Source organism: Pimephales promelas, chromosome 25 (genome assembly GCF_988280905.1).
Source record: "Pimephales promelas chromosome 25, fPimPro1.hap1.1, whole genome shotgun sequence".
Taxonomy (NCBI): domain Eukaryota; kingdom Metazoa; phylum Chordata; class Actinopteri; order Cypriniformes; family Leuciscidae; genus Pimephales; species Pimephales promelas.
Genome location: NC_142793.1, coordinates 13,120,575 through 13,146,147, shown reverse-complemented (window position 1 = coordinate 13,146,147; position 25,573 = coordinate 13,120,575). Strand labels below are relative to the sequence as shown.

The following is a 25,573-nucleotide window of genomic DNA, read 5'->3' as shown; positions in this document are numbered from 1 at the left end:
AGGCATGTGTCTTATCCACTGCCTTTAAATGAGAAACTGAATTTGTTTACTCAATCAAAATCTAAGGAATAACTGATAATCTAAGGAAGATAGGTGAAACTTTTGATACTTTTATTGTGCTTGTGTGTCCGTTTTGAAACTTAAGACTTCGGTTCCAGTTACACCTACAGAAATCTCAAAACTATAGTTACGCTTCAGACTTATTGCATTATGCATGTAGCAAGAAATCCAATTACAGGACAATAACTTGACACACAAACACAGCTAAAGGCTTGACTCAGGGTTAAATTTTGCCTGTGTGGAGTGAATCAGCCCCAATTTCAAAAAAAGAAAACTTCAAAACTTCTTCAGTACAAGAGGTTGATGCATGTTTGAGTGAATGAAGTTTCAATCCCTACCTGGATCGTTGTGTGAATGAGGGACCACAAACACTTGCAGGGGCTCGTCGTCCCACTCGTTGGGCTCGTAGGTGATCTCAAAACCTTGCTTCCAAACACCTCCGTCCACATTATCGAAGTTTAGCAAGGAGTATACATCCAGCATCTATAGCCAAACAATCAATAAAATGATGAATGTCATTCCACTGATTCGTCTGGAAACATCTTTACAAAAGACTCAGAACCGCCACTTGAAGACACAAAACCGTGATGTTGCATTCAACGATTTTCCACAAAACAGGACATGGCGCGGACTTCTTAGAAATACCACATCTCATGGCAATTTGGTATAACTGACAGATGACAAAAGAACTGTATTTAGAGTAGGCGTGACTGCCTGAAGCGTAACAATGCACCCAATGGAGGAGAAAAGTGCCTGTTCACAAGCATCCAAGCATTATGTGTTCATCCATTTTGGGAGCTGAGCAATGAAGGGTTGTTTGGGTTGATTTCAAATACCAGCAGTTTTACAGTTATAAAAGAAGCACATGTTGACTTAAATTGTATAGTATGTGTAAGAGCCCAGAAGCGAGCATAATAGAATACTGTTGCCATTCTTGTGAAATACAAGTCATCACTATTAGTCATTAGATGTGGAACTGCAGGAAGGCAAAGTCAAAAGTTGCACACTACAAACTCTGACCAACCAATAGAGTTGTCAAAAAGACCGACTTCAGTTAGCGTGGCATGCCTGATCTACATCACGATGTTACGTCTGGGAACTCATCATTGACAGGGCTCAATCCGAGGGGCGGGATAAGCGGTTGTCTTTCAAATTCTCTCTGCACGCAATTGGATAGCGCGACTACCAATCAGAGCAACGAAAAAGGTGACGACTGAGTCTCGTGCGTTTTCCCACCAGCAGAGAAAGTTGATATATTAAACTTTTACTGTATTCCCAGACTGATCTCATGAAATAGCGTGTGTATGACACGCCAATTCGTATTTCCATTTTTGGCGTGCTATTAACACGCATAATCGCTTTTCAGCGTGTTTATGAACGCCATTGACTTAACGTTATTACTGTATATAGAAATATATGACCTACCTCAACCCCGTCCCAAAACCTAACTGTGTTCCCCTACCATCCTAGGAAAAAAAAAATATCGCTCCCCAGATGTAGATCTACATTTTGCTTCGTTTTGCTCAGACATTTGACGGCGTGTACATAGACGCGGACTCACCCAGACGTTAATGCCGTAGACATACACGCGGATAGCTCAAAATGCGTAGAGATAACACGCCACTTGAGTCGAAAGTGGCGTGTATGTTTACGCAAAAGTCATGATGTCATGTTGGTATTCCAGTCGGCAAAACTCCGAACACATCTTTTTTTTTTTTAAGTGACTCAAGTGCCGTTCTTCTGTTTTAGTTCAAATCATCCAGGGTAGCGGTCAAAGCCGAAACGAAAGACAGCTGTTCGCCAGCAGCAGCCATTCTTTGTTTTCAAGTAGCAGTGAACTGTCGCAACTCTGTGAACGTCGTCATTATGTTAAGCCCGCCCGCCGACTCTATACACGATGTAATTGGCCTGACCAGAGTTTGGTTTTTCCAGCTAAAACGTCTATGGAGAGTTGCTAGACCACACTGGCTGCGAAATAATTTTGCTGCCGCTAGGGTGCGTCTAGATTTCTAGGCTAGACTTCGGTACTAACATTTAAAAAATTGAGCAGAATCGTGAACACCTCTGATTGGCCATTGTACTCATGGGCTCGTCAGATATGTCTGTGATTGGCTACAATGATCAGTGCTTCAAAAACATTGTAAATATACACCGAGCGCTTACACAGATACACACGGGAGAGTGGTCCGCTGATAGGCGCCAGCTTGTGATTTCAAAAGCTTTCAAACACTTCTCTGTGCTTTGATCATAGTAGCCAATCACAGACATATCAGATGAGCATGTGAACACAATGGCCAATCAGAGGTGTTTACGATTCCGCTCAACAGTGTTCAAAGCGGCACAATTTAAAAATGTCAGTATCGACTTGGTAACGAAGTCTGTACTTTTTGACTACTCAAACCACAACAAGTGAACCCTAAAGCCGCACCGCAATCCGCTCCCAGATAACACTGTGTTCAATTGTAGTCCTTAAAGGGATACTCCAGTTTTTTGGAAATAGGCTCATTTTACTACTCCCCCAGAATTAAACATTTGAGTTTTACCGTTTTCGAATCCATTCAGCTGATTTTCTGATATTTAAAAATATCAGTAACCAGACAGTTTCTGGTCTCATTGACTTCCATAGTAGGAAAAAAATATACTATGGAAGTCAATGAGACCAGAAACTGTCTGGTTACTGATATTCTTCTAAATATCAGAAAATCGGCTGAATGGATTCGAAAACGGTAAAACTAAACTGTATCCCTTTAAACAAACTCCAACCCACTGAAACGCTGTTTCGATTCTCACCTGCAGGTCAGTTTGGCTCCTGCGGCCCAGTGCGAACTGGCAATCCAGTGGCTTAACGGAGAGAAAGCTGGGCCTGCCATCAAAGGGCAGCACCCAGGAGCCATTGGCGCTCCGGAAGGGGAGCTGCCCGCTGGGAGAGATGGCCCCCGTATCTGTGAGCTCCAGCACAGAGTCTTTGATGTGGCTGATGATCTGATGGTTCTCCTCCAAGAGCTGCTCCAGTTGCTCGATGCGGTTCTGCAACACCGAAATCTGGCTCTGAAAACAAGGAGGGGGGTGGAGGTGTAATCTATCTACCACCACAATCTACAACATCACATGACTGACCTGAGCGCTCTAGAGGGGACGGCACACCAAGGCACACAGGAGTGACGGGGCTAACCTCTAAACACGTCTACGGTACCATAAACAAAACTTTTACATTTTCGAAAGAAAACTTGAATAGTGTCCTCGTGATTCTGCGTAGGGATGCACTGATAATTCCCGATAATTAATTTATAACGCTATAGTCGAAAACCGATAAGGCTGCCCCCTATTGGTCAAAAGAAATTATATTCTGGTACTCGGATGCGTCTCAGGTTCATTCTTTAGTGTAAATTTATGGGATTTCTTCTGCCATTTTATCATCCCCAGGCAGATAATAAATAATAGCACACCTCTCCTCAACAAAAGCACGATTTGAGGTATCATTTAGATCCATATAACAAAGAGTGAGGGATGAGTTACATGTTAACATAAAACTTAGGATTGGAAGTTAGAAAGTGTGACTTATCAAGTGTCACTGCAGCTGTAAGTGTTTGCTGGGGCAAAGCTCACTGACAATCAAATTGAAAAAAGATTTAGTACAGGCTTCGGATACAAACAATATCTGCATATGCATAATGTGCGTTATATTTCCCGAGGCTTCCGATATGAAGCACATCAAATGTGCTAATTCCCACACCATCAACTATGTGTCATTCTGCATGCGATTTCTAGAAGAACACCAACACATTTTTCTAATAATTGGGTTTTTTGCATATAAAAAAAGCCTTTGGTTCATGATAGGAAAAAAAAGCCAGCACTCACAGGGAGTTATTCACTAGCTAATTTAGTAGTTAATTAGCTCCAGACAGAGCCAGAAACAAATTGGTCACATCACTAGCTTTGCACTTGCAAGGCTGAAAAAAAAACAAAAAAAAAAAAAAAAAAACTACCGAATGCTTTGACAAATGGAGCCATTCAAACAGACCAACACAGCAACAAACAAAAAATGTAATCCGGGACAAAGGGAATTCATAAAGAAGTCACTGACTCACCCTCGGAAAGTTCCCGGCGTTCTGTCTCCTAGCGGGATCGTGCTGGACGCGGTCCAACATCAGATAGAGAGAGAAGACGGCCACACAGAAGATGGCCCCTCCACAAACGGTCACCTGCTTCTTCAGTTTCATCCTCCTCTGTTTATCGCACGGATGCTGATGATGTCGAGGTCAAGGGGAGCGGAGACAAAAGAAGAGAATCTCAACATGCACAACCCAGGTCTGATGAAGGCAAGGCGTGTCCCAAAAGTGAAAAAGTGCAGTGTTGCTGGAAAAAAAAAAAACGGTGTGATGGGATTTGTCAGCGATGTTTAAAGTCCACCTCTGCTCTCCAAACTCTTAGAGCAGGGACTCGTGGGATACGGGAGGTGGTGTGTATATACACAGGGGACACTGATCAGTGGGAGCCCAGCAGTAGTCTGTCAACTGTGACCAAACTACAGCCAATTTCAGTCTTTTTCAAAGCACCCCTTGTCCTCAACCATTCAAACCCAAGAAAGGAAGAGGGGGGGAAATAATAACACAGGTTCTAAACAGTGGGAGCCCAGACAGGGATCTAGTGTCCCTCCGGCAAAGCCTGTCTATGTGTGTGTGTGTGTGTGCATATAGATGTCGTTACGGTGAGGACATGTCCCCAGCACTTTATCAAACAGCTTCCGACAGAGGTGGATGTAATACGGAGGAAGCATCTCCAGTTCTTGGGCAGTTTTCATTTTGTTTCTAGGTGATGTTCGTTTCTGCTATGCTCTCAGAAACGCATCGTTAGACTGAAATTACAAAACTAAATGCAAACAGATGTGCGGCCACTCATGAAATTAATCGAATGATGTTCAGCGACAATTTTGGTTAAAAATTTTTTTGTTTTTTTAAGTTTATATAAAAGAGCAAAATAGAACCCAGAACCCTTCAAATTAAGTTGATAAAATACTATATTATAAAAAACAAAATATACATCATACACACACCCATATATATATATATATATATATATATACACACACACATACACATATATATATACACAGACACACACATATACCTGTATATAAAATACAAAGTATAATTTATTGTAAATGTAGAATATTAAAAAAAATATGTATTTAATATAATATTTATATTAGTGCTGTCAAATCAATTAATCACACCTAAGATAAAAGTTTGTTCATATATACGAAAAGACTTTTATCTTAGATGAAATTAATTGATTTGACAGCACTAATATAAATATTATATTAAATATATTTTACAATATATATAAATATATATATACACACAAAATTTTTGTTAGATGTGATTAATCGATTTGACAGCACTAATTTATTTATTTATATATTTATATATATGAATGAATGAATCTTTATTATTGTGTCATGCGTATACATTATTGTGCCATGCGCCCAGCCCATATGGGCTTACAAGACACCAACAATATACAGAAATATAAGAAAAATTAATATACATATAATTAATAAGATAGCAAGGTCCATTTAATATATATATATATATATATATATATATTTTTTTTTATAAAAACAATAACAAAAACCACATAAAATTAATTAAAAAATATTCATAAATACTAGAATATTATATATATATATATATATATATATATATATATATATATATATATATATAATACTAAATTAACACTGTCTAAATGGATTTGAATTTTTGGATTCATAATTGTAATATTACTTTTACAAGTACTGTTGTCAGTTTTGACTTGGAAATGAGCAAATATTTAAGTTTGCACAACCGAATTTAAATTCAAGAGCTTTCCGAAAAGTCTTTTCCCATTTATGATGTCACAACCAGCACATCAGTACCACCCAAGTCTCTTCACCTTGTGATGCCCGTGTGTGTGTGTGTGTGTGTGTGTGTGTGTGTGTGTGTGTTTTGACTTACAGGGTAGAGTGTAGTCCTTCACACGGCAGTGGTCGCTCCAGTCGGTCGAGGATCCATCGTCACGAATGCAGGTTTCCACCAAGCAGAGAAAGGACCAGAGTGGAATAAGAACGACCAGCCTCAGAACGCCCCCTCTTTCTTAAGGTTTTTTTTTTCTCTTTCCAGCTTGGCTGATGGTCTTCTCGGACACTGATGATGCAGATCTGCTTGTCCACTATCCTTTTAACTCCATAATGTATCCAACAAAGTCACTAGTTTTAATATTTTGCGGCCAAACGTACCTTTTCTGCCCTCGAGGACGACTGGCCTTGATTCTGAATGCTTTTGGATTATAAAGTCCTACAACAGGAGGCAATTCTGGGAAGTGCACAATTTGTGCCAAATTTGACAATGGAAGGTGGAAGGTCTCGCATTCAAGATTCAAAAAAGAAAGACAAACCCGGAGCAGCGTGGCCTGGATTTGCCTGTAAAAACAAGCAGGTGGTATTCTTCCTCTGTCTCGCAAATCTAATACGAAGGTAATCCTGTCATCTCTCCGAGTCAGGCAGTGTCTTAGCGCTCTCCAGAAAGACTTGGGATTAAGCCTTTCCTCAAGCACTGCTAAACGGCTCAAACGATCCCATGTCCAAAATGGAGAGGTTCCAGGAATGGCTACATAAAACTGAGAAGGCTACCAAAGGGAATCTTAATGGAAGTGCTCTTAATGGAAGATAGTAGACCTAGTTTTAGAAAACTAATGAATAGGGTTGCTTTGGAGGTCTTTCTTCCATGTCTCCAATTTTGAAGCTCAGATTTCCACAGCAAGTCTCAGAAAAGGAGAGTCAAGCACCTGTGAAAACAAGTGAACAGTGTAGTTTAATACCCGTCTGCTGAAGCGGAAATGCAATTGCAGTCAATCAATACAATTAAAAAACACATTATTCCCAATGCAAATATAGTGAAATTTCGTTGACTATAGTCAGTATTTGTTACATTATATTATTTTTCTTTATTTGAATTGCTTGATTATTATACAAGCCAAAGATTTTGAAAACAGATCATATTGAATTATAATTTAATTATAAGTTAAACAATATACTACGCGCCAAAAGAAGAAAAAAAAACATACTAAATTGTTATTAGTGATCGAAAAAGAAAATTTCAGAAAACAAAAATATGTTTGTCTAAAATAGTACAAATAAAAATGGAATGAAAAAATTAAAACTTTATTTTCCGTTTCAAATAAATAAATAATATTTTGGTGCATCACTAATAGTTATTCATCCATTCTTTATATCATACATTCAAATATCTAAATAAAGCATGAAAAATTATTTGGAGCTTCGCTGTGAATAATGAAAGTCCAATATATCGGCCAGGTTGATTAATTGTTTGTTAATTAATATAGTTGGCTGATAATTAAGTCTGATTATCAGAAGCTAGTTCCAAAAAGCCTCATCAATGGGTAATAAACATTTAGTACATTTTTAAGCACATAGCTCGTCGTTAAAGCAGCTTGTTGCCATATAGACAGATCCACTGATATCCACTGCAAGCCCTAGCCTATATCTGCATATGGAGGCAAGTTACTCGTTTAACGCTTTAGATCCGATCTATTCACCTCTAAGTGACATTCGCACTCAAGATCAGACATATTTAAGAGTGTATCAGCTAAATCCGGAGGTAAGATCGCGTTGTATTCGCGTGCAGCATGTAAATACATTGCCTCTCCTCTAACGTATTCTTCAATACAAACGCGCGATCAAGCTACAGAAAACACCTTTGTAACGTTAAAAATCATTACAATGCACTTCTAACTCTTTTTGAAACGGCTTACCTGTTGGTGGCAAGGATTTTAAACGAGAAAGCAGTCACGGGACATCAAATATTTCCCCGTTATTTCCTACTGAAAGACGTCTGTGATCCTGTGCAAGAGCTTGAGAATGGAGCAGAGCATTGTGGGAAGTGAAGTTTTCAGAGGGCTGAGGCGCACTGGTCTCTGATTGGTTACATTGTTGTATTTACAGTATAAATATCATTCAGATGATGAATTGTATATCTCCCTTATCATTATATGAAGACCGGGGTTAGTTGAAAGTCAATGTGATAGATAGATAGATAGATAGATAGATAGATAGATAGATAGATAGATAGATAGATAGATAGATAGATAGATAGATAGACAGACAGACAGACAGACAGACAGACAGACAGACAGACAGACAGACAGACAGACAGACAGACAGACAGACAGACAGACAGACAGACAGACAGACAGACAGACAGACAGACAGATAGATAGATAGATAGATAGATAGATAGATAGATAGATAGATAGATAGATAGATAGATAGAAAGAAATGAAAATATACTCTCACTAGAGTAGAAAACAGATATGTAGGCCTGTTTCTGTGTTTCATTTTTATTGTCCTGTTCATTATTAGTGCAACTGAACTTCGTTGGATGTGGACTTATATGGTCAAGACGAGAAAATAAGGCGGAGCTTCGAATCCTACAGCGGTCCAGATGCTCATGAATATTAATGAAGTAATACGACGTTCGACCAGTAAGATTCGGCAGCGTCATCATCGCGCATCAAAACCAGGAAGTGTACAGGCAGAACAGTCGAGAACAGAGTGAACAGAACTACTGCTCTCTTTGGACCATTAGGAGTATTTTAAGGCGTTTTTAAAATAAACAAACAGTGTAGACTGTATTAAAATCCCGACGTTTTTTTTTACTTGAAAAGCGAAGACAAAGACGCAGAGAAAGGTGAGATTGTATTTGTATGGTCACCATGCAACTTCACCATAGTTACTGTTACAGCTCTAGACACAGATGTTATGATGCCTCTATTTAATTTAATACTACATATAATGCAATGTGTATTATTTGCAAAAAAAATTAATATAATGCAGTATTTTGTGTTTGTTTATTGCAAATGATTGCCCTTTATTTTATAAATGAATTTGTATTGCACAATTGTACCTGTTCAGTGTGTGCTATTTAGGTAAGCCCAGTCAATTGGCGAAAAAAAAATAAAGATTTGTTTTATTGTATTTTATTCTGTTTCCAAATGTAATGTGTTTTTATGAATATTTAGATGACCCAGGACTCCTCTGCACTGAGAGAGGAAGGAAACAGCCATTTTAAAGCTGGTGATGTGCAAGAAGCTCTCAGCTGCTATACCAAAGCACTGAAGATCAGCGACTCTCAGTCCGAGAGTGCAGTTCTATACCGCAACCGAGCAGCATGCTATCTTAAAATTGAGGACTATACCAAAGCAGAGGCAGATGCTACCAAAGGTAAAAACTATCTTAGGGTATTACCTGCATCGGCAATCTCATTCATCACTCTAACCGAGTTGTGTTCCTCAAGCTTTGGACGTAGACCCAGGTGACGTCAAGGCCCGATTCCGTCGAGCGCAGGCTCTGCAGAAGCTTGGACGGTTGGATCAGGCGTTTATGGACACTCAGACATGTGCACAGCTGGAACCCAAGAATAAAGCTTTCCAGGATCTGCTTAGACAGTTAGGAGCACAGATCCAACAGAAGGTGGGAGATAATGAGGGATGCTTGCAAAGAAACATATCACTGCTACTATTTATGATCTGAAAATGAAGCTATATTGTGTTTATACATAGGCAGCACAGCTCTCCTCCACAGACTCACGAGTTCAACAGATGTTCAAACTCCTTCTGGACAGCTCAGCACCGATTTCAGACAGACATAAGGTGGGCAAGACTTCTATTAAACGTATTATGCCTTTTAACATGCAGTCTTTGTGATGTTCTCTGCTTTTCTTTGCATTTTTAATCAGGCTGCCCAGAATCTGGTGTTTCTTTCACGGGAGGACGCAGGCGCAGAGCAGATCTTCAGGAATGATGGGGTTAAACTCCTCCAGAAGCTTCTTGAGTCCCAGCAGGAGGAACTGATCCTCTCTTCTCTCAGAACTCTGGTTGGCCTGTGTACCGGACACCAGTCGAGGGTGAATAACTTCCCATTATAATCAAGTTTGATAGTTTAGCTAATAGTATCTGAAGATTCTCAATTTATGCAAATTGTTGTGGTTGTAGACCATGGCCATCGTGAATGAGGTCGGCATGGACAGGTTGTGTGGCGTCATGGGTTCTGCTGCTTCCAGCGCGTCTCTTTCAGCATGCCATCTGCTCCAGGTCATGTTTGAGGCTCTCACGGAGGGCATGAAGAAAGAGATCAGAGGGAAAGACGAAGCCATACTGCCAGGTGAGACTGACCTTCACTTTGAGAGCTCAGTTCAGCGACCTACTTTAAGCCCATGACAAGACCAGAAATAATTTCCAGCAGAGAATTTCTGTTCTACTTCTTTAAGACTGGGTTATGGCAGTGTAAATGAGTGTGTACGGTCCTAATCGCAATATAACCCGTAATGGGTGGATCAGACCCGACTTTGTATTTGTTTTCTGAAAATGCCTGGCTTACAGTACTTGTTACATGACTACTCAAATAAGTAAATAAAGAAATACAAACATAGACACAAATAAATACTGATGAAATTGTGATAAAATATATTAACCCTCTGATGGTCTTCCTTTATGAGTCACGTCATGGGCCTTCCCGGTCAGAAGTGACCGGAGGCCTAAAAATGAAACTTCTTCCATCCCAGTAAAACCAATGCAATTTATTTTTGTTCTATAATATTTATTCTTTTTAATTTAGTATTTTGAGACAATTATATTGAATGTATTAATATCTATGCAATATTTATGGTCTATTTTTTCAATGGAAATATATATATATATTTCTATATATATATGTTTTTTTTTTTAATATTAATGCAGTATTTTTGTTTAATATAGAGTCTAGACCTTCAGAAAAAAAATATTTTTTTTTTGAAGAAAATTAGCACCATCTGGTTACAGTATAGAGAAAAAGCGTAGAATAATCATGGTGTAACCACTAGATGGGCATGTACAGCTCTCTATGGAGAGGCATGTGAATTCCCCAGCTGTTTATGAACACTTTTTTTTTTTTGGTGGATTTGAATATATAATTAAAACAATCTCAAAAACTATTTCTTATTAAAATATTTGTAAAAAATAAAATAAAATAAATTGTGAATTTTTGTGTTTTTGTCAATTTCTGATTCATTTCCTATGGGGGTCATTTTTGACCAAAGACCAAAATCGTGACTCATTTTTTTAAGACCACTTAGCATGCTCGGATCATGAACTCAATTTTTTGTGTTTTCGCATACCAAATGCCAGAAATGTCACCAAGTTTCGTAACATTCAGATGAAGCTGTGATTTGTAAAAATTCAAAACAGATTTTTTGTAGTCTGAATTTATTGGTGTGTATGTGTATAAAAGTGTGTTTGTATGTGTGTGTGTGTGGGTGAGTGTAAATTTTTTCCACTCTTGATGTTGTAGAGTGTCACCCCTTACTCCCTTCTTAAAGGTGTACTTCTTTTAAGAATCGTGGCCGATTTGTAGATTGTACAAACAAAAATTCAGAGAATTTTAGTTTTTATGTAAATTTCCCATTCATTTCCTATGGGTCGGTCATTTCTGACCGAAGACCACGAGTGTGACTATTTTTTTTATGACCACTTAGCATGCTCGGATCATGACCGAATTTTTTTTTTTTTTTGTATTCACATACCAAATGCCAAAAAAGTCACCAAGTATCATAACCTTCCGATGAAGCTGTGATTTTTAATAATTCAAAACAGAAAATTATTCGGTCAGAAGTGACCGAGGACCATCAGAGGGTTAAATGTTGAGTTTTTTATTGTATTATACAAGAAGAAATAGTGATATGAAAAATAATCATCTGAAACTAGCATGGCTGTGCAGGAAATCGATTTCCTGAGACAGCAAAATTGCAAAATGAAAAATATTTTATCATTACATTTTTTATATTTCCTCCAGTCTTTTAAAACATAACTGTAGGAAATTGCTCTAATAATATATGCAAAAACATCCCTTGGTATTATATTAATGCTACTAGACATTTCTGGTGTAAAAAAATAACAAACGCATCAATTTTGAAAATGCTTTGTATGTATTGCAGAACCGTCCCGTGAGCTGCGTTCCATGTTGCGTCATCTAATTGAAATGCTCCCTGCATCCAGCGTGTCTGGAGCCGGCCGTGACAGCGCCATCAACCTGCTGGTCAAACAGGTGCCGCGAAAATCTTTGAAAAACCCAGACAACTCGCTCACACTGTGGGTCATCGACCAGGGTAAGTTTGACAGTGTTTGATCACGAGATCTCCTCGCATTTGACATTTAGTGTGGACGGGTTTTTTCCCCAGTGGAAATCACTGATTCTTCCATGGTTTTCCTTTTAGGATTAAAAAAGATTCTAGAAGTAGCAGGAACTGTTCCTGAGGTCGAGGGTGGACTGCCGCTCACAGACAACACTCCCATGAGCTGCTCCGTTCTACTTAATAAGCTTTATGATGACCTGAAGAGTGATAAAGAGAGGGAAAACTTCAGCAAGCTCTGTGAGGAATATGTCCAGTAAGTGTTATATCTGTGATTGCTTGGTAGAAACTAGAAAAATACTTACGATTTTCACTGTTCACTGTCCATTGATGTTTTCTACAGGCATCACTTTGGCAGCTCAGACATGCAGAGGAAACTTCGAGCGATACAGACGGTCTCTGTACTGCTGCAGGGCCCCAGTGATGTGGGAAATTGCACCCTGGAGCTGAGCGGGATCATGGAGGCCGTCATCTCCCTCTGTGCGTCTGAAAACATCACTCACCAGCAGGTGGCAGTGGAGGCGCTCATTCACGCTGCGGGAAAAGCCAAGAGAGCATCGTTCATCACAGCCAATGGTGTGGCTCTGCTGAAAGACCTGTACAAGAAAAGCGAAAATGACCGAATACGCGTGCGCGCGCTGGTGGTGAGTATTCCGACTCGAAGACATCTACGTTTGGAGTTATCGTTTGTTTGAGGAATGCTGTATGGTGTGTTTTCTAGGGGTTGTGCAAACTTGGCTCTGCTGGAGGCACTGATTTCAGCATGAAGCAGTTTGCAGAAGGGTCAACACTTAAGCTCGCCAAGCAGTGCAGGAAGTAGGTTCTGAGATTTGCTAATAACATCGTAGCAATCAGTCATGCATATTAGGTGTAGGCAAAGTGTCAATGTAACATATTTACTTTATTTAATAATATGTTTAAATACATATATTTATATTATATGTGTTTATTAATGTATTTTTAATTGATTAATTTATTACTTTTTATTGTTTGAGTATTTATTTGATCAATTGTTTTATTCTATTTATTTTGCTTTTTAATGTCTTGTATTGTTGTAGTTCACTTTTAAAAAAAAAACTTTTGCTGATAATTTACTCACCTACATGTCATTTTTCTACAAGGTTTTTGATGAAAATATTCCAGGATTTTTCTCCATTTAATGGACTTCAATGGGAACCAAACGGTTCAAGGTCCAAAAGACCGTTTCAGTGCAAACTGCAAACTGTTCAAAGAGCTTTAAACGATTCCAGACGATGAATAAGGATCTTATCAAGCGAAACGATCGCTCATTTAAAAAATAAATTATGTTAAAAACAATTATGTTAATGTGTGAAAAATGTGTAATGTTTCATGTCTATAAGAAATTATAATAATAATATAAAGATTTAAAAGAATAGTAGTTCACTTTAAAAAAAAAAACTGTCTTTCTTCTTCAGTCGAAAAGAAATTAAGGTTTTTGATGAAAACATTCCAGGATTTTCTCCATATAATGGACTTTACTGGTAACCAAACGGTTCAAGGTACAAAAGAGAGTTTCAGTGCAAACTGTTCAAAGGGCTTTAAATGATTCCAGATGATGAATAAGGGTCTTATCAAGCGAAACGATCGCTCATTTAATAAATAAATAACAACGTTTAAGTTTTATAAGCTCACATGCTCACCTTGCTCTGTTCTGTGTTACTCTCCTGTTCGAACTCGTTCATCAAAATGAACGAATCTTGTTCCGAGTTAATTCGTTGATTTCGTTTGTTGAATGAACCAAATGACTCGAAAAAAGATTTCTTCATTTTGATGAACGAGTTCGAAGAGGAGAGTCACGGACGCTCATCACAGAACAGAGCAAGGCGAACATTTGAGCTTATAAAACTTAAACGTTGTTATTTATTTATTAAATGAGCGATCGTTTCGCTTGATAAGACCCTTATTCATCATCTGGAATCATTTAAAGCCCTTTGAACAGTTTGCACTGAAACTCTCTTTTGTACCTTGAACCGTTTGGTTACCAGTAAAGTCCATTATATGGAGAAAATCCTGGAATGTTTTCATCAAAAACCTTAATTTCTTTTCGACTGAAGAAGAAAGACAGTTTTTTTTTTAAAGTGAACTACTATTCTTTTAAATCTTTATATTATTATTATAATTTCTTATAGACATGAAACATTACACATTTTTCACACATTAACATAATTGTTGCCTTTATATTTTAAGAAGGAAGTCTGTCATATTTGGGGAGTTTTTAATAATCAAAGACTAATCAGAAATCTGCTCGTGTTGAGCTGCATGAAACCTATGTAGATGCTTTAGTTTTCCAGCTGCAGCAAAAGCCATTTTTGCATGGGAGTGCATGTGTAAATTTAAAAAGGTTGATCTATAATTGCTGAGGTGTTATGTGCAGGTGGCCTTTAGTTGTCTTTTGCTTCCAGGTGGCTCTGCAACGAAGCTCTTCCTCCAACATCCCGCCGCTGGGCCATCGAGGGTCTGGCCTACCTCACGCTGGACGCCGATGTGAAAGAGGACCTGGTGGAGGATAAGAAAGCCCTACAGGCCATGTTTGAGCTGGCTAAGGTACCACCCTTCCTGCTGTTTTGGAGATACACATCCCCCATTATACTAATCATTGACTGCTACAGCAACTCCCTCATGTTCTCAATTTCTTTGCAGTCTGAGGACAAAACGGTGTTATTTGCCGTCGGATCTACATTGGTTAACTGCACCAACAGCTATGACGTTGAGAAACCAGACCCTCAGATGGTGGAACTTGCTAAATATGCTAAACAGCATGTACCTGAGGAGCATCCAAAGGTAACACACAAACACTCAATATAGCCACAGAGGATGGATACATCCACCAAAAATGAACATGCTATCTTTATTTATGTAATCTGTATCCATTTGTCATTTCAAACTCTTATAACTATATATTATATAGACTCATTACATGCAAAGTGAGATATTTCAAGCCTTTATTTGTTATCATTTTGATGATTATGGCTTACAGCTATGGAAACCTTTTCACTAATTTGAGGTTTTCATAAGCTGTAAGCCATAATCATCAAAATGATAACAAATAAAGGCTTGAAATATCTCACTTTGCATGTAATGAGTCTATATAATATATTAGTTTCAACTTTTAAGTTGAATTACTGAAATAAAATAATGAACTTTTGCACGATATTCTAATTTATCGAGTTTCACCTGGATATATATATATTTTTTTTGAGGAACACAAAAGATGTTTATCAGAGTGTTCATGCTGCTCTCCTCCGTACAAGAAACATATTTATTGACCTGGGCCTGTCAAGCTCCACAAAAGCATTATAAATGTAGCCATTGCAATTTATTAATTTGCGAAAACAGACCAAAGCTCATCTCTTTCCTGTTGTTCTAGAAGAAAGAAAGTCATACAGGTTTGAAACGTCGTGAGGGAGAATAGATGACCAAATTTTTACTTGTGTTTTTGTGTAGGATGCCCAATCGTTTGTAGAGAAGAGGGTGCTGAAGCTCTTGGAGGCTGGGGTGGTGTCAGCGTTGGTGTGTATGGTGAAACACGAGAGTCCCGCTCTCTCGGAGGCCTGCAGAGAGTATATCGCCAGGTCTGTTCACTATGAAGCTCAATCAATTTGGAAAACTCTGGCAGAATTCAAAGGCTGCAACTGTAAAAAGTACTTTATTTGCACTTCAACTTTGGCCCTTCCCCACTGCTGGCACAACTATCGTCCTGAATTCAGATTAAGCCTCGGATCAATTTGCTCCATCAGGCGAGATTGTTTGAAAATGGATTTTAGTGTGCAAAATGGTTGATTACCATCCAAATGGCCCTTTTCTGTCTCTTCCTGACAGGGTATTTTTGGCTCTGGTGGAGAGACAAGAGGACAGAGGTTTAGTTGTGGCACAAGGAGGAGGAAAAGTAAGTATATTCTCTCATCATGCCTGTTAAGCTAATTTTACCGATCTCAAACTTTTGAGTGGTAGTACATGACAGATTTCTTGTTTGCTTGATGCAGGCCTTACTACCGTTGGTTTCTGAGAGCACAGATCGAGGAAAGATCAAAGCAGCACAAGCTCTAGCCAAGATCACCATCACATCCAACCCTGAGATCGCATTTCCAGGCGAGAGGGTACGTCGGCAACCTATTTAACCTTTCTCACTGATTTCAGTCAGGAATTATATGATGATGTGTGTGTTTGTGCAGGTCTATGAGGTGGTGAGACCCCTGGTCAGTCTTTTGGCGCTTGACTGCACGATGCTGCAGAACTTTGAGGCTCTGATGGCCCTCACCAACCTGGCCGGCTTCAGTGAGAGACTCAGGTCAGCTGTCACCCACTAAAATGAATTTGTGACATATAGCTTCTCGCACAAGAAATGTTGGGCGAGACTTGGTTTTGTCCATCCTTGACAGGTCGTCCCGCCCTCACGCCATCAGAGAAGAGATGCAAGAGAGTTAGTTTGATTAAAGATCACGAAGACGCATAGATTTTAAAAAATATATAATATGCAATGATCAATCTTTTATAATACTGCGATATTCCATTAAAAAAACAAAAACAAAATTTTGGTTTCATGGTGACTTTAAAGGAGAACTCTGGCGCAAAATGAACCTTTGGTCTAATAAAACATCGGTACCTAGTCAACCGTTCTCTGAGATTTGTTTTCATGATAATCGAATGTAAAGAGTTTTGTCTCTAAAAACTGTTTAACGTATAATGCTAGTATATGGGGGCATATAATAAGTAAAAATCGCTAGTTTATACCACTAACAAGGCTCAAAATAGCCCCGCACTAACACAGTAACATAATGAGAGTTCATGCATGCAAAACGAAGCATTGTTAGTGGTATTAACTAGCGATTACTTTTTACTTTTATATTACCATTATATGCCCCCATTACTACGTTATATGATAAACAGTTTTCAAAGATAAAACTCTTTACATTCGATTATCATGAAAACAAATCTCACGGTCGACTAGGTACCAATGTTTTATTAGACCAAAGGTTCATTTTGCGCCGGAGTTCTCCTTTAAGCCACTGAACAGCAGAACATGCCCCAGTCAAACCACATTTCCACCCCACAGGCAGAAGATCATTAAGGAGAAAGCTGTGCCTAAAGTCGAGGGCTACATGTTTGAGGAGCACGAGATGGTCCGTGCTGCTGCCACAGAGTGTATGTGCAATCTGGCCTTAAGCACTGAGGTAAGTCACATGACAGTATTCAGTTTTTGGACCTAATTTTGAGCTAAATCCTCCTGATTTTCCTGGTTTTGTTTGATGCGTCAGGTGCAGAAGAGTTACCTGGTTACAGACAGTGACCGTCTCAAGTTGCTGGTGCTCTACAGTGGTGAAGATGATGAACGACTGAGGAAGGCTGCATCAGGCACATTAGCCGTGCTGACAGGGGAAATGCCCGAGCTGTGTACTCGTATTCCTGATACGGTGAGTCACACCTTCATTAAAGTGTGTCTCTATTATGCCATTTTAAAGGTATCATGTGCATTCAAGGTCATAAACATTTGAATTTTCTCATAATATACATTGCACATCACCTCATTTCTCACAAAGTCTGAAACGATTTGATAACGGATTCAGTCTTTCTAAATCCCTCCGCTCTGATTGGTCAGATGGCCCAGTCTGTTGTGATTGGTCTACTGCTTAAAGCGCATGTCGGAAATGAAATGTCCATTACCACATCTGAATTTCATCTTCCTCCGGGCTTGTTACAAAGTGATACGAACAGTAACGCTGGTGTTGGTTATACCATATCAATCTGAGTCCTCCTCATCCTTTTGAAGTGCATCAAAGTGGATTTGCTTTCACGGCACAGAAAGCAGGGTCTTCTTGACATAGTGTCAACACAAACCAAACTTCTCCAGCTTCAGCTATGACTATTCATTGTCGTATTCATTGAAGAGCATAGGCTGGCATTATACAAAATATGTTACACCCCTAAGTAGGTTCTTGCAGGAAGTAAAACTGACTCGGTGAGACAATAACTCCATTTATCGTGCACTTTAGACAAGCCACTGGCTGGAGATCTTCCAGGCTCTGTTGCTCAGCGAAAACCAGGACCTGCGGCATCGTGGAGTGGTCATCATAATGAACATCATGCAGGCCGACAGAAGTCTGGCAGAGAAACTGATTGAGAGTGAGGCACTGGAGATCCTGTCTGTCCTGTCTAAAGGAGACCATCCCAACCAGGACTCCGTTCGGAAAGCCGCCCAGCGCTGCTTGGATCTGGCTATGGAGTACGGCCTCATCCGAAACAATGAGGGAGGAGTAAATGGTAATTCCATGTGATATAGTCTAATGGGGTTTATTTCCTAACCTGGAGGTTTGGAGCCTTTTATCCATAATGGCTAAAAACATAGCACACATTTCATACTGCCTAAAGAGACCAAATATTGAGCTTGTCCACTCAGTTTATTTTCCATGCACATTCCAAGATATTATACGATTATTCTAGTTAAATGTGTGGACTGTGGAGAGCGCACACTGAAAATATTAAATCTTGTGTTATTTATGCTTTGTCTGACCACGCCTCACCATGTGTATTCAAGTCTTAATTGTTGAATATGAATTTTTTATAAACACTACTACTTTTGTTTGAGGTGTGGTGGTCTTGTTTTTATTCTTGCTTTTGTTTACTCACAGATAAAGTAGATTCGTTTGGGTTTAACAATGTTGACTTTTTCACACTGTTTTGCAACTACTAAACGTTCAAAAAAAATAAAAAACGAATTTCTAAAGATTTAATTTTAATTTATCGCCATTTCCTCTTACATGGGAATTGGTTTGAATATTTCAAAGGCCATTTTCTAGTTCTCGTATATTACACCTAATATTTCATGTTTCATAATAGGTCAAAATCCTTTTAAAGTTTGTATTAAAGTGATAGTGCTGATAATTGAAAGGGGTTTCTAAAAAAATATGTTTCCCAGAAGGGACAAAATATTTTTTTATATATTGTTGAATAAACATTTTAACTGATTTTCTGATTACATTAAACTAAAAAAGTGACATTATCAGTAATATGCAAATATGTGCATATTTAACTAAATTATTATTTTCATACACTACTGTTCAAAAGTTTGGGATTAGTAAAATGTTTTTAATATTTTTTTTTTAAAAATAGGTCTGTTCACCAAAGCTGTATTTATAACAGCAAATACAGTAAAAATTGTCATATTGTGAAACATTATTACTATTTAAAAGAACTGTTTTCTATTGTCATTTATTTTACAGTATAATTTATTCCCCTATTTTTCAGACTTCAGTGTCACATGATCCGTTATAAATCATTCTAATATGCTGATTTGCTGCTCAAAAAAACATTAATTATTAATAATGTTGGAAACAGGATTCTCTGATGAACAGAAAGTCCTATATTCTTTTGGACTTTCAGTTCATTTGAAATATGAATCTTGTCTTACTCGATCAATTTAATGCCTATTTTCAAAACACTGAACCCCAGACGTATGAACAGTACTGTAAATTAACTACAAATCGCGTTGAAACAAGCGGCATGAGCCCTCTCCCTTTCCATAGTTCTCAATTGTGTCATGTGACTCCTTGTAACCAATCAGAGTCGTTCAATACGTGCACTATTTGTAGTCCTTTCATTTTTGCCGCACACGTGCGCGTTATTTGTATAGAGAAAGGGTTGTTTACAAGTGTAATGTAACTATGAATGATTGTGCCATTTTTACCTACTCTAAGAAGGACTTTATAAATGATGTTTGTTCCGGGAACCCGAACCGGTCCAGATTTGACATCGCGCTGCGGTCCGGATGGACTGAGAGGAAGAACGCCGGGTTGTTTCGGTACCAGTTGGACGATTTGGAGACGCGGATCCTCCCTGGGCCCTGTGGATACATCGCTCAGCTGAACATCATGAGAGGCATCGAGAGACGAAAACCTCAGGAGATCCTGAGCGTCCGGCAGAACTTTGACCCAAAGCAATTCAATTTCAACAAAATCAACCTCAAAGAGCTGCTCTTTGAATTACAGTGTGAAGAGGGATGCCATAAAAGTGGTTCAAAACGGAAGTGCAAAGTGATAATAAACGTGAGTCCGCTGGAATTCGGTCACTGTCTGCTCGTACCTGAACCGGACCGGTGTCACCCTCAGATATTGACCCCTCTGGCGGTCCAGATGGGGATAGAAACGGTTCTGCTGAGCGCTGATCCAGGATTCAGGGTTGGCTTCAACAGCCTGGGTGGGTTTGCCTCAGTTAACCATCTCCATCTCCATGGCTACTACCTAAAGCACCAACTGAGGATCGAGAGCTCCCCAGCAGAACTGATCCTGCCTAAAAAACAGTTGTATGGGCTCCTGGACTTCCCAGCAGGCTTTCTGTTCTACACCCAGGGTCCAAACCTGGATTTGACAGTCAATGCGGTGTGCAATCTCACTGATATTTTGGTTGACAGAAACATCGCACACAACCTCTTCATCACCCGAGGTTGTCCTCCACAGAGGGAGCATGAACAGTCTTCATCACGAATAGGGGTGAGGGTTATCGTATGGCCCCGCTTGTCTTGTTTTGGGGCCAAAGAAGAGTCTGCCTTCAATGTGGCCCTGTGTGAGCTCGCCGGTCACCTTCCCTTCAAAAACAGAGAAGACTATGACACAGCCACTGAGGACGGAGTACGGGACATCATCCTGAAATATGTGCTGCCACAAGAAGAATTCAGGGAATTGCAAAAGCATGTCATGAAATGTTTATTATAGATGCCACTTTTATTTTAAGAACACATCATATTATCCTGTGATAAGTTAGAAGTTGTATATGAAGAGCTGCTAAGATTATATATATATATATATAATTGTATGTATTCTGTCTATTATTTAAAAAAAAACAAGTGACAGTGCCATCTACAACACAATAAACAGAATGCACATTAATGCATATTTGCACTTGTTGCGTCCATGTAAATGTGACAGATTTAGCCATACAAGCTCATTTTCATCACATGACCTCATCACTTAACATTTTGCTTTTTAATCCTATTTTGTGAAGTCAGATCAAGTACTGAGTCAAAAATAATGTACATTTTGGAAAGACATTGCATTGTGGGATACAGTATTCCAGACAATAAGCTCTGTTGGATACTTTTGCTGAATTTGGAGTTGCATACTAATATACTACCTGCCAAAAAGTGGTATGCGGTTCTAATTTCAGCAGATATATTTGGTAATCGGTATTTTATACATGAAAAAAAAAAATCATGTAGCCTACACAACATACATGGCATATACACTAAAGTCTGCTTCCATACAGCTCAATACTGGATATCCTTCTCTATAGCTCTCTCTAGTGGTCTGTGAGGTTCAAATATTTTGATTTGGGAAATAAAATAAGCATTTAATTGGATAGTAGGCCACATTCATTTCTCATTAATTGAATTATATTTCATAAATCAGGGTTCCCGCGGATCTTTAAAAGGTATTTAGATTACACTTTGACTTAGACGTGTCTAAATGCTTTCCCAATTAAATGTAATTAGCGTCCATGTCATTTTTTATTATTCTGTCTTTTTTAGACTTGCTTGTTCGTGTCAATTTGCATCATTCGCAGCAGCATATTACGTCTGAGAGAAGAAGAAGGTTGGTAAATGTCAGTTCACTTGTAAGTTCATTCTTTATGTGCTTAGGATAGGAATGTGCGATATGTATTGTCGATGATATTGTAATCATTGCCCTGAACTGCAAAGATTGATTTGATTTAATGATTTAATTTGACTGGTAACAGTGGTAGGCTATGCTGTAATAATATTCTATTTAATTTAATTTGAATGTTAGAATTTGACATAAAAGGTAGGCTATGCAAAAGCTACCTCTAAATAAGTTTAGAAAAAAATGTCTATACGTGAAAATGCCCCTGGAAATCAATTTAAGGTGGCAAAAACATCGCCCCTTAATAAAAATGTTAATTTTGACGAATTGTTCAGAAATGTTCCGAATTTCTGTCACTGCTGTATCACTGCATATGAAAAATATGAATATCTTTGTGAGTCTGCTGTCAACAACAGGCCTAAACCATTCTACCACTACAAAAACATAATCAGTAAAATGTCATATAATTATTATCTTTAAAACTTTGAAAATATTGAGCACCTCTAATGTACAGTATTAATTTTGATTTCCTCTGCTCTTAAAAAGGTCTTTAAAAGCCTTAAATTTGATTTGGAGCCCGATCTCATGAAAGTATAGCACGAATGGCATTTCTCATGGCATTTATACGCCAAAAACAGTTTTTGCGGGTATATGGTACGCGTTTATCGCGTGCATATGATACGCACTTTTTGGCGTAAAACGCACGAACTCCCCACCCCCCTCCCCCCTAAACATACCCCAGGGTTTTTAGTGCGTAGCACGCAAAATCCATTTTTGACGTATAAATGCCACGAGAAATGACATTCGTGGTATAGACAGGCATTTTCATGAGACTGTGTTGTTAAAAAGTGTGCAGCAACCCTGTTTATAGTTGATACTCAGTTAGTTATTCAATACTCATTTCATTATAAAATGACATCAACCATTTTGTCCATCTCAGGACCAGTGTTGGGAAGTTACTCTACAAAAGTGATTATTTAGGCCTACACCTTCAAAAGTGTAATTAGATTACTGAACTAACTCAAAATGATTTGATTACTCGTTACATTCTAAATCCCATATCAACCTCTAGGCTAGTTGAACAATTAATACAATACACTTTTGATTCTTTCAAATAAACAATATACAATTGCATAAATTATTTGTGTAAAAGGGTACGTTTTAACATTACACCCTCTTGTTATATGATTTGTTCTGTCTATAGGGTACAGGCTATGCAGTTACATCAGAAGTAGGCCTAATTAAATGACAGAAAATTTGAAAGTAATCCCTTACTTTTTAAAGGAAAAGTTATTGTATTGTAAAAATTATTGTAATTTGATTAGCCTGCTTAAATAATTACACCCAACACAGCTCAGGACTAATACGCTATACACATGATTCCTGATAATATCACGGTTCCATTACGGATTGTTCCATCCAAACAAACTGTACACAATGGCAGTGTTTCATAGACAAGTGGACACCATTTCGTCTGAATCAGTTCTCGATCGGATTGTGATGAACAAAGCAGGATCTGCTACACGCAACGCCCAGCTAACGCTCATTCAGGCATGAGGTGTGTGTTTCTCCATTACAAAAGGAGCCTGAAAGAGAAGCTAGTTAGATGGTGAAAAGATATGAATCCTCCCTTGTGGCTCATAATAGTAATTCAACAGGAATGTCCCCTCAAAGCACAGTTCGACTGTCCTGTTTACAGCTCATTGAGGTGACACACGCCGAATCGAAACCGCACGCCTGAGAGGATCCAACCCAGACAACGTAAAACCACTCTGGCGTCATTTAAAGGCTATTAATTCCAGGTGATGGTTGCTGTAACTAACACTAAACCGGTCTAAGGAGACCTGTGTCATCTGTTTCACACCACAACAAAAGCCCAGCTGATGTGCATCCTGTACAGACCCTTTTATCTGCAATCTAACCTGGTACCACAAACACTCCAGAGGTGATACATTAGACTTGGACTTTACTGAACCGACCCTACTTGTTGCTGAGGTTTGAACAGAGGTCAAACCCTGACTTGATTTCAAGTACGTTCAGCATCAATCAATAAAACAGTGATGACTAAACATTCAAGGTGCAAATAAGGGTTTGATGGCCCCTCGTAACACCTAAACAGAGGACATGCTTATGTATCATTTGTCCAATCAGTAAAACCATAAAATTCCACTCAAACCCACCAATTAAAACGGCCAATCTCTTTAATTGGTACAATGCATTACATAAGTGAAACAAATCTTAGAAGAAAAACACAATATAGAAGCCCACAATGTAGTGACCCTTGAGACTTAAACGAGTATGCATGAACCGCATGCATATAGCCACATACTCCATGAATCAGTAACAAATATTATTCAGCGCTCAAAGAGTGCTGAGTGACGCCTGCAGACAGAAGAACGTTAGCAGAGCGCAACGGATAACATTTACATTACACATGAAACGTTTAAACCCTCCAGCACAACTTCAAAATAAACTGTCTGGATCTAACAGGAACTTAAACAGGTCAATGTCTAGGCAGGTTTTAGTGGCTATGGCAATTCCCTGAAGCATATCGAGTCCAGTTTGTGGGATAGAGTGCAACAGTCAGGTTCCGGAAGTAAAAACTAGATTCATTTTCTTCATAGGAATATCTATTTTTAAAGTAAACTTCTAAAGTGTTAAAGACAGACCTCTGTTGTTAATCTAAGGTATTTGCTTCTGTTGAAGATATCAGCCTGCATTACTTTTTTTAACAGTAGAATTTGTGGTCAAAAACTACATTACCCATGATGCTGTTGTCATGCTGAGTGTCTGTTATATAGGGCACAGTAATGGAGAATTCAAAACAGTCCTTAATAAACAAAATACAAAGGGAACACGCAAGAAACTTACAACCAACAAAAAAAACAACATGGTGCAACGAACAGAGGAAACTAAGGGCTTAAATGCACAGGGAGTGATGAGGTAACTGAACGAACAACAGGTGAACGTAATTAGCAACTAAGGGAAATGAAAGCTACCAGGAAGACTTAATTACCGCGTCATGTGTTACCTTCAGGTTATCCAGTCACGTTCTTATTCTTGTCGTTTAAAAGATCGGTACTTACACATATTTCAGTTCGCAGATGCCGACGCGACAACAACCTCCACCCTCCCCACCACCACCAGGATGGTCCCGTCTATACTTCCCTGGGGGGTCGGCTGCGCCCCTGCCTTCGTCTTCAGGCAGGAAATGCTGATCCGCTACCCTCGGATTACGATCTATAGCGGGGGCCTACGCCAAAGAACTTTGCAAATAATTGCCTGCTGGGCTGTCAATAAATGGATGCTTTGTTACATCATTTTATCTCACGAGTCTATCTGGTAGAACTAAGTAGCGAACAGAACAAGAAACAAGTATGAACATAACCCGGACGCATCCCCCTTCCCTCCTGCCGGAAAAGCATGCCCTGGCAGCGTAAGGGTCCAACTAAGGAGGGAGGGAGGGAGAGAGCAGGATGGAAGACCATGGCGGATCGAAGGAGGGAGGATTCTCGAGGGGTGACAGACTGAGACCTGATGGAAGTGGAGACCCGAAGAGCCAATGAGACCATGAGACACGCAGCCGCAGCGTCAAACATCCGAGGTGGAGCCAGGGTCCCAGAGGAATGAGGCGGAGTCCATGGCGCAGGTAGAAGGAAGCCCAAGGAACGAGGAAGCCCG

General features: G+C 39.0%; 3 protein-coding genes and 1 long non-coding RNA gene across 8 annotated transcripts in view; 2 read left to right on the top strand and 2 right to left on the bottom strand.

Annotated features, from left to right (window-relative positions):
* Window positions 1-8,013, bottom strand: part of man2a2 (mannosidase, alpha, class 2A, member 2) — a 29,409-nt gene extending 21,396 nt beyond the window's left edge. For 3 of the 4 annotated variants that reach the window (XM_039657031.2, XM_089127465.1, XM_089127466.1), the window contains exons 1-5: window positions 7,873-8,013; window positions 6,057-6,885; window positions 4,149-4,416; window positions 2,851-3,108; window positions 399-543 (exon numbers count right to left, since the gene is read on the bottom strand). In XM_039657031.2, the coding sequence (XP_039512965.2) occupies window positions 399-543; window positions 2,851-3,108; window positions 4,149-4,280 (535 nt within the window). In that variant the 5' untranslated portion in view covers window positions 4,281-4,416; window positions 6,057-6,885; window positions 7,873-8,013. The remainder of the gene's footprint in view (window positions 1-398; window positions 544-2,850; window positions 3,109-4,148; window positions 4,417-6,056; window positions 6,886-7,872) is intronic. The other variant, XM_039657033.2, reaches the window with a different exon arrangement.
* A 592-nt stretch (window positions 8,014-8,605) lies between these two features.
* Window positions 8,606-25,300, top strand: unc45a (unc-45 myosin chaperone A). Of its 2 annotated transcripts, XM_089127467.1 has the most exons (21): window positions 8,606-8,807; window positions 9,139-9,340; window positions 9,414-9,589; window positions 9,679-9,768; window positions 9,855-10,022; window positions 10,111-10,279; window positions 12,087-12,257; window positions 12,366-12,537; window positions 12,625-12,925; window positions 13,003-13,097; window positions 14,705-14,846; window positions 14,943-15,083; window positions 15,747-15,874; window positions 16,122-16,188; window positions 16,286-16,399; window positions 16,475-16,590; window positions 17,356-17,473; window positions 17,558-17,713; window positions 18,293-18,560; window positions 21,820-21,883; window positions 24,990-25,300. In XM_089127467.1, the coding sequence occupies exons 2-21, from the start codon at window positions 9,139-9,141 to the stop codon at window positions 25,108-25,110; spliced, it is 2,979 nt and encodes a 992-aa protein (XP_088983593.1). In that variant the 5' UTR covers window positions 8,606-8,807; the 3' UTR covers window positions 25,111-25,300. The 2 variants fall into 2 exon arrangements, with proteins under 2 accessions (XP_088983593.1, XP_039512970.2); XM_039657036.2 differs by lacking the exons at window positions 21,820-21,883; window positions 24,990-25,300 and having other exon boundaries at window positions 8,611-8,807; window positions 18,293-18,884.
* On the bottom strand, window positions 12,333-12,720 carry LOC120468304 (uncharacterized). The gene is made up of 2 exons (XR_016150627.1): window positions 12,587-12,720; window positions 12,333-12,481 (listed from the first exon to the last, which is right to left on the bottom strand). It is a non-coding gene; the product is annotated as an uncharacterized LOC120468304 (long non-coding RNA).
* On the top strand, window positions 19,854-21,187 carry gdpgp1 (GDP-D-glucose phosphorylase 1). The gene has a single exon (XM_089127468.1). The coding sequence runs from the start codon at window positions 19,961-19,963 to the stop codon at window positions 21,005-21,007; it is 1,047 nt and encodes a 348-aa protein (XP_088983594.1). The 5' UTR covers window positions 19,854-19,960; the 3' UTR covers window positions 21,008-21,187.
* Window positions 25,301-25,573: the final 273 nt, after the last annotated feature.